Below are 13,388 nucleotides of genomic sequence, written 5' to 3'. Positions count from 1 at the left end.
GGTCCATTAAGCTACTATAATCTAAAACTTTAATTTATGAAGAAAGACTACTTTTTACTGAGAATTAGTGTTACAGTCACTAATTTACATTGTTATTTGGCAGATGAGTAACAGTAGTGGATGTTGTAAATGATTCAGGCTGGCAGCTTGACAGATAGAACCTTAAAAAATTAGGAAAATTTTAATTCCACATATCATTTCTTTTTAAAAGAACACACTTCTTTTTAGTCAAAATAGTTAAGTTTGACAAGCTTGGCTTGACAGGCATTGATGGTGATACAATCTAAAAGTTCATCAGTTACATTTGGGATTTTATGTTTTCTTTCCTGACTTTTCTTCAACTAGTCTCTTTCAAACCAGCAGGTTTTTTCAGTTCTGTTTGCCATGGGTTTTTACTCACCACATTTTTTCCTTATTGCCGTTTTTCACATCCTTTAACTTTCATTCTCTATCTATATTTTTTCAGCATGGAATTACTTAAAAACAAACAAACAAATTTTGTGCTTGAACAGCAGGGGGAGTTCTGATCTTTTTTTTTTCTTTTTTTTTTTTTTTTTTTAAATCTGTAAAATGTAATTTCATCCATGTTCAAGTTTCATAGCCTAGGAGGAGCCAGCCTCTTGGGAGAGGGTTATTAGATTCCATTTGCAATAGTGGCTGTTTTCATTTGAATGGTGGTTTTTTTTCCCCCATTAAACAGTGAAATTTATTTTTTTTTTTGTTCCAGCACTTAACCCTTTAGCAACTTTAATCAGAAAACTAAGGAAGGAGATTCCAGCTAATTGGAGGTTACATTAATCGGTTATCTTCTTCATAAATAGTGATTGCATATGAAGAAAATGAAACTGACTACAGAAAGATTTCTGGTTGCGGAATGAGAAAACGTTCAAGTTTTTAATCTTTTACTGCGTTTATCCACTGTATGTCAAATGGCACCTTCTTGAGCCTGAAGTGAGTTTTTCATTCTGGGGGCTCAATTTGCCAAATTATTCTGTAACTAACAGAAGTAGGAAAAGTTCTGCTTAATTTAAGGCAATGGTTAGATGTTGGGCAATGGTATCGCTCATGTTGACTTACACAATTGCTGTGGCTCCTATGTGCTTGACCCTGCTGTGGGCTGTGTGTTCCCAACTTTACTATTTTCCAACACAGGTATTTGTGTAGGCATACAGGGAAACAGGTTTTCTTCTTCTTCAGATAAATGATGGGGCATAACTTTGTTATTTGCAAGTTACTTTTCATCTTACTTGCCTTTTTTTTCATATGGTGCATTATATGACTGTGCTAAAGTTTGGGCTGGCACAGCTCAGAAGTGGAAAAGCTGGGGGAGGGGGCTTCTTCAGCTGTAGAGAATTACACGCATGACTATGCCTTGAGGCTTTAGTCTTGCAGAGAGATTCCTACTGAATTCAGAGGTTTCACAGCCACATAGATGTGGATATTCAAGGGTATAGTCATAGTAGTGCTGTTGTGAGACTGTGAATCAACGTTTCAAGATGTTTAGAGATAGCATGGTTATTAAAGCCTCAAAGGTAAGAAGATGGTAAAGATTATCTCTTATGATTTCTGTTGAATTACAAAAATAAAAATCTATTTCCAGGAAGAGCTGCAGTTTTGAAGTGTCTGCTGGACATTCACAAGATTTTTATGGAGAATGACCCTGCTTACATCCTTAATGATCTCTTCATTACAGACTATTGCATCTGGATTCAAAAAACCAAGTAAGCTCCTAAGTACGGGTGTGGGAAATGTTTTTAGCATACTTCATCTGTGAACAAGTATCAATAAAATCAAAAGAAACTCTATCTCCTATAAATGGAAATATGATCAGTCTTTTTCATTTAGTAACCTTGGCTATCCAGCTGTTCTTACTACATAAGCGAAGACATTCAATGCATTTTTTTGTATAGTGACATCATTGGAGAAAAGAGGGAGGACTTGCATTCTAAATAAAAATGTGGTTTTTCATTAATATATTAATGGTTTGGGGGGGAAAAACAGCTTCTGAGGAATTTTCATTTTGTTGCAATCTTTGGAAGAAAAATGTTTACATAGCACTTAGGTAACATTAGAAGAAAGGTTGGAAACAAGTCCTAGTTCAGAATTTAATTTATGTCTTCCAGTAGAACTGACAACTTCCAATTCTTTTCAGACACATGCAAACCCTTCACATCTGTATGAAACAGTTAATTTATGGACTGTAGCAGTTGTACCAATTGGTTATCAACACCTGAATAAGTGTCACAAATCTCTGTGTGCTGTGTGCTCTTGCCGCTGGAGCTGCTTGCCAGCTCGCTCTCCCTGGCAAGATGCTTTGGCTTCCACTTCACTTGAGAGGAAACAGCGACTGCCACTTCCAGACGAAGTCCCTACACTTCCACTTCTGTGTCTCACCTGTGCTCTTTCAGTGGAGGCAGCATGGCTTTACTTATTTCCAGAGTCTTGGGAACTTTGCAACCAGACTGGTTAGAAGTATCAGCATGCTTTAATGGTTTAAAAAACAAAAGTATTGGCAGGAAAACAGTGAGAAATGGATTAAATGAGCAAAGAAAGCTGCATGTTCAAATCTTACTCATTGTCCTTGTCAGATGTATTCTGGTTTTCATACAGCTTTTATTTTTTCTCCCTCCCTTTTTATGCTTTCGCAGCCTGAAGGCCCACAAAAGATGGGACTAGATTTAGACTAGATGATCTTCAAGTTCTTTTCCAACTTAGATGATTCTGTGAAAGTATGTGTATGAGTTGCAAGTAATATTTCTCTGAACAGGAAGGCATTACTAATATAAACACAAAAAATGCCATTGTCATATTTGTTAATATAGCAACAGATAGACTCATAAAACATAGTCAAAAATAGTCTTTGCATTCCAGTCCACAATTTAACAAGAGACTCTGCGAGAAGAAACTTAAGTGCACAAGACACAAGAAGCCGTGAGGAGATATAGAGGGAACTTGGTAATCATGATCAGAAAAGGGAATATGAAAGAGAATTGAGCCAGCTTGCATTAGGCTGTATGTTGAGGTGTGACCTTACCAGTACTTACAGAATTAAAGGTCTTACTACATGTTGTAGAGGTTGTTGATTCTTACTCTTCTCTGTATGCTTTCAGTGAGTATGTTCTTATAGGTAACAATGCACGAAATACTCTAAAGAAACTACGGGTGTTTCCAAACTTTTTGATTCATCAGTCCTGATTAGTTACAGGAACAGCCAGTTCATTTTACACTGTCATTTCTGAGGAAGCCTTTTTTGGCCACACCTTAAATACAAGTATGGGGAAATTGATGTTCAGGTTGAAGCTGAGTTGAAAAAAGAGTGGTAAATGAAGAAGGAGAAAGTTATTTCATGCGTCTTTTACGAAGAAATGAGTCATAAGACAGTAATGTCACTGCTGCCCATATCAGTGAATATAATGTCTAGCAAGTCAGTCATAAAACCCAAGTCTTTCTTTAAATACAGAAGAGGAAAATGTATGGTAGATATAAGTGACTGATATATTAACACATTTACTCCCAGACGCATATATTATGTACCAGTTAAGCAGAACTGACAGCTTCTGGAAAGAGGGCAATTAAGCTATCTTATTGTCATAATGACATGGCACAATAGTTGTCTGTCATTAGGAGAACAAGAGAAAGAGGAACTGCAGAAACCAGTCCTATTTTTAGGGTCTTGAATCAGGAAAGCATTTAAGCATATGCTTAAGTCATTCCTTTTCAGTTTAGCAGTGAAGCGTGTGCTTGAAGCTAAGCTTAAGCCTGTACAAAGTGTAGAGGAACACTTTTGTTTTTTCCCTTATGTTGAAGGGAGCAACAGAGTTTACTTGTCATTCAGAAAATACCTTAACAGATACAGAAATGGATGGCGATTTGTCTGTTAAGGACAAGGGTTCCCAGCTCCCCAAGGGTGAATAAGGCATCTGGAGAGGAGGATGGAACATCTTCCACTCCAGGGAAAGAAGGTTGTGACATCCCTCTGGCAATTCCTTTGTGGTGAGAGAGTTTTGGGAGGGGAAGGTATTTATAGGTATTTTTGTGGTGGTCTTTTCAGTGAAGTTATTTGCATGTCCGATCAGTCTGGGTACTTTTCTCTGTTTTGTTTCTTAGCTATTCTTTGCTCCACGCAAGCTTCATTAACTTTCTTTGCCTCCATTTTCTCCCATCTTTTCATAGCTGTAGTCCCAGGTGCTCTCAAAATCTGAGGAGGGTTTTTCTTTTCTTCCCCTCTTTCCCTGGTATGTAACCAAGTCCTAGTGGAGGTTGGGACCTCTTTGTTTAAACAGTTAAAACAGACTGTAGGTTCTTTTTAGTGAAGAATCCGGGCACTTCAAAAACAGCTGGAAGCAAGCTTTTAGCTCACCTCTACTGGCAGAGAAAAGTCTGGGAGCTGTAGGTTTAAAAGAAGTTTGGCACAGGCAAAAATGTGATGGATGTATGAAGTGGTAGTAAGCATACGGTCCTATTCCAAATTAAGCCTCCAGGAGAGGAACACCACTGGTAGGTACTAGCTTTTAAATATTCAATGTGGAAACAAAAACTTATAGACAACAGTGTGTCAATTGCTGATTACAAATTTGGTTTGAGATCATAGTCGGGCTGTGGCTAAATTAGATGAATAAGTGAATGTGTCACTGGGCTGGCAAAAGAGGATTTATTTTAAGCACAGTGTATCTGGAATTGGAACTGATTAAGCTGCTGAATAAAGCACATGCAGGTGGCTAATAGTTGGGTAGGCTGTGTACAGGCTAGTTCTTTAAGGATTTTTATTTTTTTCTTCAGAAAAATGATTTCATTCAGGTACCTGTTACTAAGAGAAAAGTAGATTTGTAGAAGTCTTAGATAATGCAAGGTATTAGCAAGCATAGCTAAAATTTTGTCTTCCTGTTTGCAATTTTAAAGCTAGTTTTACCTGTTTTCTAGGTTTCTAGTATCTCTCTTTGAGCTGCTTGTGAAGTTACTATTAATAATTTGATCTATTGTATAAAGTGGCATGTAAAATCCTTTTAACTGTTCGTTAGGTTTTGAGGAAAGGGAGCATGTTGCTCAGCAAAACTTACTGGAAATGAGGGAAAAGTAAATGTTAACCTGGGTAACAAAAGCTAGACAAAGACCTATGGAGGCAGCTTGTAGTAAATCTCGGCAGGTGGTGTCAACATTTATGTTGAAAAGCCAGATGCAGCCAGATGGAAAATTGCATCTTTAACCCCTGAGGTCATAATGACATGTCATCACTTCATTTGATCCCCCTGCTAAGTGAGCTTATCATCCACCCTGCTGTCACTTCTGTTATTACTTTCATTTCCATAATAAAATTAAATTTAATTTGTCTGGTTTGCATGCTTTTTTTCTTTAGGTCAGAGCTTTTACAAACCACTACGATACATATGGCAGCCTCTTCAAGGTGAAGTTATAACTGAATTTGTATTAAAGTCTGAGCTTTTCTCCATCTTTTACACCTTACTTTGAGCAGAAGGAGATGAGGGAGAGGAGAAGGAGCTTTGGGAAAACCGCTGGTTGTCTGGTAGCTGCAATACGGGCTGCTAAAACCAGGGGAATCTGGGAGTGTGTTTGTTGCAGGAGAGCTTTTTTGCTTTTGCCAGAGGGGAGTTATGTGTCTGTGACCCCATAGGAGTTGTGTCCTTTATAGAAATCAGAGTAGTTTACCCACTGACTCTTGCTGTGCTGAGGTTCCTTTGTATAACCTGATGTCTTTCTCCAGTGTTTTGTATTCCCCTTTGTGTCAGTCTCTATTCACGCAGCTTTTTGTTGTCCACTGTTGTACATACGTGCCTTCTGGTAGCTTGGCTGCGTGATGCCCGCTGGAGGTGAGCGGCTAAGTGGAAGGCTGAATGACTTCCTATGAGTCCTTGTCCAGGCAGGCAGTTAAATGCATGCTGTTCTGCATCCCTAAGAAAAAGAACAATTGAGCCCATGCCAATTTAAAATATGTTTACCTAATGTTTAAATACATGTTTAGTTTTAAACATGTACCACTTTAGTGTCAGGAAATGCATATTTTCTGTGTTGCTGAATTGGAGGTGAAGCTGTTAGTGTTTCTGGCAGTTTTCCAGGGGTTAGTACACTTATCTATGTATAGTTGTATACTTCTCAAACTTTTATGGGTATGAGGAACGCAGGAGAATAAGGTGTTTGATCCCATGTAATTAGTATTATATTTTTCATTATCACTATTTTCCTACTTTTTAACTTACCATCTCACCTTTTATTCATGATCTGTTCAAATACAAAAAATTCTAAACCCATTATTTGTGTTGTGTGTTGCAGTAGCTTCACTTCACGCAGTAAAGGAGATCTGTATGTTATGAGAGATGAGCTGTTAAATTGCCTCAGTGTGTCCTGTGGAACTGTATCTGCAACTTGATTTATTATAGTGGTATATAGGCTGCTTTAATGTCTGCGTGCTCTGTAGTCACACCTTCATGTATATGTGTTCCGCAACCTAAAACAGATGTAATCTTGCTAATTTTGGTGACTGTAGGTGTAACATGCCAGTTCGAGTGTGGACTATTTGCTTTAAAGTAAAAACTAGGATTCCTGGTGGCATTTATACAGTCTCTGTAGAAGCAACTATGTTTATTGGAACTAACTAAATTAAAGCCAAGTCAGATATTCCTGAGCATGTTCTATTTGCTTCTCTTGACTTGCAGGTGAGCCATACCCTAAAAGACAGGCTAGCTTCATAGGTCTGTTTTCCTTTTCATCTCTTTGTTAGAATCGAAACCTAGTCCTTGTTACAACATAATTACCTAGTCTGAAGCCAGCAGGGAGTTGCTGCTTTATGTGTAGGGTGTGAAGTTCTCTAAATAAATGTAGGATTAATTACATTCACAGCATGTCATTGAGGTGATGAGATTGACTGTGATTGTTCAGCCCCCCTTTTCTTTTCCCCAGGTTTTCTGAATTGCTGTTTTAATCAATATAGTGTAATGTGGGCCTGAAGTGTTAAGGCCTGATGTTGCAAAGGAATTAAGGAGCCCAAGTCATTCAGAAAAAAATAAGATCTGTGAGATTTAGGATTTTTACTGGCTGTGTCACATTGGATCATAAAGTGCATGAGGGAGTAAGGAACTCAATCTTCAGCATCAGGGTTTCAGTCCATTGCATTGGTTAAAGTTTGGTAGAGGGAAGACTTCTTTATGTTCGGTCTGACCTCTTTCTTGGTGTTAACTGACTTTAAAAATGTATTTTACAAGTTGTCATCTCTTTATATTTGCAAAAAAAAAAAGACTGCATTTGAATGAGTAAGACAGCCTACTAACATTTTTTTCAAAGCATACATTTGATAATCAGAGTAGTGCTGATGGTTTGACTGCTGTTGTGCCCATTTAAACACACCGTACCACACAATCTTCAAAAGCCTCTCTTCAGTTCATGTATGTATTTACATAGCTGTATAGGTCTGTTATTAATTTACATTAAGGTCTCTCTGTAGAGCATCTTACTTGTTATCTTGTTACACATATCGGCTCACCCATATCCTATGCTGTGCTTACTTGTAGGGCAAAAAAGCATTTGAGAACAGGTCATGCGTTACAGCCTTCCTGAAAGAATTACCTTAAGCTTTTGCTACATTTGGGAAAATATTTTGTGACATATAACATCTTTAAGCTTCTGTATTCCAGTATTATGATCTTTAGATGAATGTAAATAGAGTTTTCACATGTATTCCAAATGTCTGTTAAAATTATTTGTGAAACTGATCATCTATCTGCAAACTTAGAAAATTTGACCCGGTTATTATTTGCCAAGATCTGGAAAACTTTGAGAAGTGTTTCAAAGTATGTAGAAACTGTTTTGATTTGTGCCATTTTTGCAGCTGTTTCTTCTTGGCATTATTTGTTTTCTTCAGTGGTTTAGGGTTTTGTAAAGCTCAAAATACTTGAATAGAGGAAAACCAAGCTTTTAAAAATCTTTTGGTCTTTGTTTTTTTGCTGCTTGTAGCGTTGATATTCATGAAGTCCTGTTCACTCTGTGGCATTTCCATGTTCCTGGGAATGACTCAACTGTAACATCTGAAACTCAGGACCGTACTGCTAAATGAGAAGTGAATAGAGTAACTCTTGTTGACTGTGTACCTCCTCTATGAAAATACTAAGTTCAGACAGGAGGATTCAGGAACAAAACTACCCTAAAAGGTTTTCAGATGGTGTACTGCTAACATGTTAGTTCATAAAATTTTCTGTCTGTATTGGGGGTGGTGGGAGGAGGGAATGTATTAACAGATAACAAAAATTAATCAGTGCTTTAAGACATTGTCAAATGTTAGAGGAATATGCTAATTTTCAGCTGTTAACCTCTTGGATTCAGCAGCCATGATTCAGAAGGACAAAGGCATAAGCAGTAATATATTCTGGATGAAAATCCTGCTTCTTGGCTCTGTGGGATTGAACTGATTTGTACGGCATGTTTAAAGCACTTCATCCTAAATTAAGACCTTAGGAAGAACACCTCTCATGGTATTGTATGTGCATTAAAGTCTCATGACCAACAGTACTCTGCTTTGGCTGTAGTTTAGGTTTTACTTTACCTTCATTGCTGCCCGTGTTAACCTTAGCTTAGTGAAGGCTGCGGTAATTTCAGGTTTGATAAAAACTCCAGTATTCAAAGTAGATAGTACAGAGAAAAGCCAAATTGTTTTCACGTTGCTGCTTTGAAAGCAGCCTTGCTGTTACCATGTGCTTTTTAGTGTATGTTCTGACATAGCCAGTTATGTTATTTATCAGATAGTGTAACAACCCCATTGCCACCATGGCAAAATCCCTTATTTTGATCTATTTTGTAGTTAGGGGATTATATTTTTCACTATACTTCTTTGATTGTATTGTCATTGTGGATACACTGAAGCCGCTTAATTCCCCACCCCCCACCCCCTGCAAAACAAACCAACTTGTTGAATTTTGGAGATTTTTAACTTGAAGACTATTCTTTCCTTTGCTCTTTTGACTTAAGAGCCATACAGATGCAAGGAATAAACAAAAAAATCTTGGTGCTGCTTGTGCTCACACCTTTTCCATGAACACAGTAAGAAAGCTGTGTTTTATCTGGTTACATGGGCTTCACCCTTATTGCCCTGGGATGACTTGCTATATTAGCTCATGGCTACAATCCCTAATTATTGTAATTCCTTCTTAGCAGGCTTTACAAGCTGGCACTACTACTGCTGGCAGCACTACATTTGCTTACTGCTTTGAGTAATCGTGCTGCATTAGGGTTTGTTTTTCATTCACTTCTTTGGTGGCCTGTAGTGGTGTATTAACTTTCAGATGTCCCAGCTGGTTTTCAAGCTTTTACCAATAATGGGAGTGGCCACTTCAGATGGTCTCTTTGCAGGCTCTTTGAGGTTCATTTTATGCATATTTCAGTTTGCATACCACCAACTGTAGGAGTTACTAATATGTCAGTGTTCTAGGAAATATTGGAAAATGGGAAAAAACCCACCACCCAAACCTGGGAAAAGACAGATAAGTTTTTGTTTCTTTATAAGGTTAAGAGCATCCATTGTTTTCAGAGTTTTTGTCTGAGTACTGTCCAGTATTTTTAACAATCTGTAAGAAAATACAGTATATGTCTTTTTAGATAAAAATTAAAATTTTATTTAAAGGTAGAAAATGAATTGCACAGACTGACCCAAATTGGCAATATGTACTTATCTGAACAATGTGCATTTTAATACAATCAAGTATAAGATGGCACATTCCCAATAAGAGGTTGTAGATCGTAGTTATGGATTGGAGAATATAAGATAGTTGAGGTCAGCAGCTGCAGAAAAATAGGTTGGGTCATGCTTGAGAACAGTTTGAACCTGAGCACCTAGTTATCTCTGAGGAGGTGAGTGAGTACTATCTCCAGCTGAAGAAGCAGAGTAGTATTGTTTAAGAGAAGGAAGTGGCATGACCTTAGAATGCATCGTTTGTGAGACTGTGCTAAAACACAGCCTGCAGTGAGACCAAATGAACTCAGTAGTTCATTGATAAGAAAGTTAAAGGTTGATTTGGACTTGTCTGCAAGTATGATGGAACAGGGATTTTGGTTTTTAGCCATTGTGCAGTATAACAAAAAAGAATTACAAATAAAATACATCTAGTTGAACAGGAAACAGAAAAAATTCAGACAGAAATTTTCACATTTTCCTAGTGAAGCGTAATTATGAGTTGGCTCATTCTCCCCAGGTGGTTGGGTAATTCTGTACTGTCTTTTTTGTTTCCATCACAATAGCATAGTTCAAAAAAATACCTCATGGTTCAAACACTAGCTATGCGTCTGTTGCAGAAAGTATTTGAGATTCTGTGCATTTTATTATGCTACTAAACTAGCCTTTTCTAGTCTTACAAGAGGAAACGCTATAATTTTCCTTAAAACTTAGATAATAGTTTACCAATTTATCAGAGTACGTTGACTGTGTTGGTGCCTGAATTTGGTAGCGAACCCAGATTTATTGTTTTCATCCCAAGTCATCTACTCTTAATCCTTAGATCACAGTTCTTTGATTTAAAAATAGAAACTAATAATTTGCAAGCACATTATATATGTCTCCTCTTTCACAGTTTTGATGCATGTTTTTAATACAGTTTCTTTTTGTTTACTGTCATCTTGAGCTGCCATGCCTCTCATTAAATGTTGCATCTTATTTAAGGCCTGAGCTGTCACTTCAATTGTCTGTAAAGCAGTAGGTGCACATAGAGCGCTTTGTAAATAACAACACCCAACTAATGTAATATACTGACTTAAGAGGCTTAAAGCAAAACACTGTTTGCCCTGAAGGCTGAAAAAGGTGATAGGCAGGTGGGTATAATGCCAGAAATTCCCCTTTATATATGTTTTAGCTAGCCCTGTAAAACATGGATTTTTAACAAGGGATTTAATCTCTCCTCCCAGCTGCTAGCTGCAGTTTCTTTTGATGTTTTTCCTCTCCTTTCCTCTGTTTTTTTTCCTATTTATTCCATCACTTTTCTGTAGCTCATATTCCTTCAGGCTGTGTCTGAATGCACCTTGCTGTGGGTAGAGAAGGCAAAGAAGAAAGCCTTTTTTTTTTCCCCTTCAGGCTATTGCTTTGATTTTCCAAAGTTGTTGGGAGGCAGTTCCTATCTGCCTACAGAAGGGTCAGTGATCTGTGTCATGTCTTTTCAGTCAGCATATCTCAGCTGACTCTTCTTCTGTTTTGACTAGGGGAAGGATGAGCTTGTGTAGTTGTTGCCATTCTAAGCAGGCGGAGTGTGCAGCTGTGATCAAAGTGGGATGCTGATCTGCAGGCTGATAATGTCTTCCTGTTTTGTTTCCAACCTTGTCAGTAGCTAGCTTGGTCTCTTCCACATGCCCCTTGCAGTGATTGCCCCGTAAACCTCAAGACAGACCAGAGGTAGAATGAGAGAGAAAGAAAATGTTGAATGAGGTGATGCTTTAGTGTGTGGCCTAACGCCCACTCCCCACTCTTCCCTGGGGACTCCTTGCACAAACTGGGCAGGGTGGGCCAGCTACGTGGCGCTGCATGCATGGCCTGCAAGCTTCCCTGTCATGGTCAGGAAGCCAGATCTGCAGCCAATTCAGTGGGGTGACGTGGTATTATTCATAAGAGGCATGATCATGCTCTGGAGCATCTGATAATAGGTGTCCTATAAACGGGGTGGGGGGGAGAAGATGGCAGCAGGCTGTTCAGATTAGGCCCTTGCAAAAATCTGCTTTCCTGCCAGGAATTTGCAAGATGGTCAGATTTGGTGCCTTTTTATGTTTAGATTGAGTTGAGAATGGACTGTGAGTGGGAAGGCTATAGGTTGTGTTTTCAAGTGTTGAGGGTGGGTGTCAGAAGCAACTGAGCAATGTCAGAGTTAAAACTCTGACCTCACTAGGACTTTTGTTGTTTGGTGGATAAATTCCATTGTAAAGGAGTAGGATCATGTTGGAGTAATGTGTTTGTAATTGTGCCTTTAAGCCTGTCTGTTGTCATTATTCTTGTTATTTTTGTAATGCATGACTTTACTAGCATTATCCTGACACTAAAATTCCCATCTTCTGCCCTGCCTTGTGTGAGACCTTTCATTCCCATATTGTAGTACAGATTGTATAATTTACGGTGTTAGGAGTGTGATCTCCTAGATCATCAGTGGTAATGGGGAAGACCAAGTTCTAGGTAATGGCAGTTAAGAAATTTGCGGGAGATAATGTAGAACAATTGTCAGTGTTCCATTTCTGTAATGCAGCCAATACTTACTATCACGTTACAAAATCTGTTCCTTTCTCTGTGTCTGTTTTGTAGTGACTTATCTATTAATCTTTCATTATTTGTATTTATCATACATAACTTTGGAAGCTGTGCCATTGTGAGATCTTTGGACTGGCTGTAATTTACTGAAGCTATTTTGGCAACACTGAGCTGCTTCTAAGCTCAGTTGAAGTATTCTTAAAACATATAAATACTGTTCAGTTTCTTTTTATAGTCCAGTATTAATTCTAAGTCTGTTTTCTCTTATGAATATTTTCATAATATCATCTACATAAGTAAGCTGTCGATGATATGTTTGGTTTCAACTTATCAAAAAGACCAAGTAATGAAAGTAAGATGTTATATTGGAAAGCTTCATCTTTTTTTAAAATATTTATAAATCTGAAGTTCAGCTCATGCAGTATTTAGATTCATTATGAAAGAAGCACTGTGGAATTTCAGAATAAATATGGAGGGAAAGTCACTTGAAAAATTCAGACTTATTAACATAAAAGAAGTCACTTAAATTGAAATGATGGTGCTATGTTTTATTTGATTTATGGTTAACAAACTGTAATACTTTAAGCTATATAGATAGCAGTTCATGTTTACAAGACTGCAAGTTGGATTGCAGTGTAATCACTTTCTTAGTTTCAGAATTCATGTAATGCCCTTTGAAAGCCAGAATTTCAAGATGAAAGCATTTTATGTTCCCCTTAAACCCATTGGATTCTTCCACATCAGCCACTGTTTTATGATGCAGGACTGCTTTCTGTCACCTGAAGATAAGTGGTGGGTTTCTCTTGTCAAAAGTAGTCTCTTCATGCTGGATTTCTGCTTTTCTAATCCTGTCAATTTAAAGTGGTGGCATCTTGCTTGCAGGGAGATGTATTTTCCAGATGTCCTTCTGAACCTGGTGCTCCCTTTTTTTATAGTGTGTTTTTTTCTATATTTAAGATAAAGATTTGGTGTGCAGTGAATGCTTTTCCAGTCTTTGCTTTGTCTGATGCCTGCAAGGGAGGGAGGAAAAAAAAGAATCTATAAACTTCCTACAAACCCAAGCCTTGTGCCTTAACCTCTTCACCACATCCTTTGACACCTCCACCTGGCAAGAGGCAGCGTAGGCAGTCGCTGGGCTTAGCACTGATGTACCCGCAGTGGCCACCTACCA

General features: G+C 38.0%; 1 protein-coding gene across 1 annotated transcript in view; it reads left to right on the top strand.

Annotated features, from left to right (window-relative positions):
* Window positions 1-13,388, top strand: part of SHQ1 (SHQ1, H/ACA ribonucleoprotein assembly factor) — a 53,349-nt gene that overhangs the window by 29,114 nt on the left and 10,847 nt on the right. The window contains exon 11 of the mRNA XM_074879182.1: window positions 1,601-1,721. Within this exon, the coding sequence (XP_074735283.1) occupies window positions 1,601-1,721 (121 nt within the window). The remainder of the gene's footprint in view (window positions 1-1,600; window positions 1,722-13,388) is intronic.

Source organism: Strix uralensis, chromosome 10, assembly GCF_047716275.1.
Source record: "Strix uralensis isolate ZFMK-TIS-50842 chromosome 10, bStrUra1, whole genome shotgun sequence".
Lineage (NCBI taxonomy): Eukaryota > Metazoa > Chordata > Aves > Strigiformes > Strigidae > Strix > Strix uralensis.
This window is presented reverse-complemented; position numbering and strand designations above follow the sequence as displayed.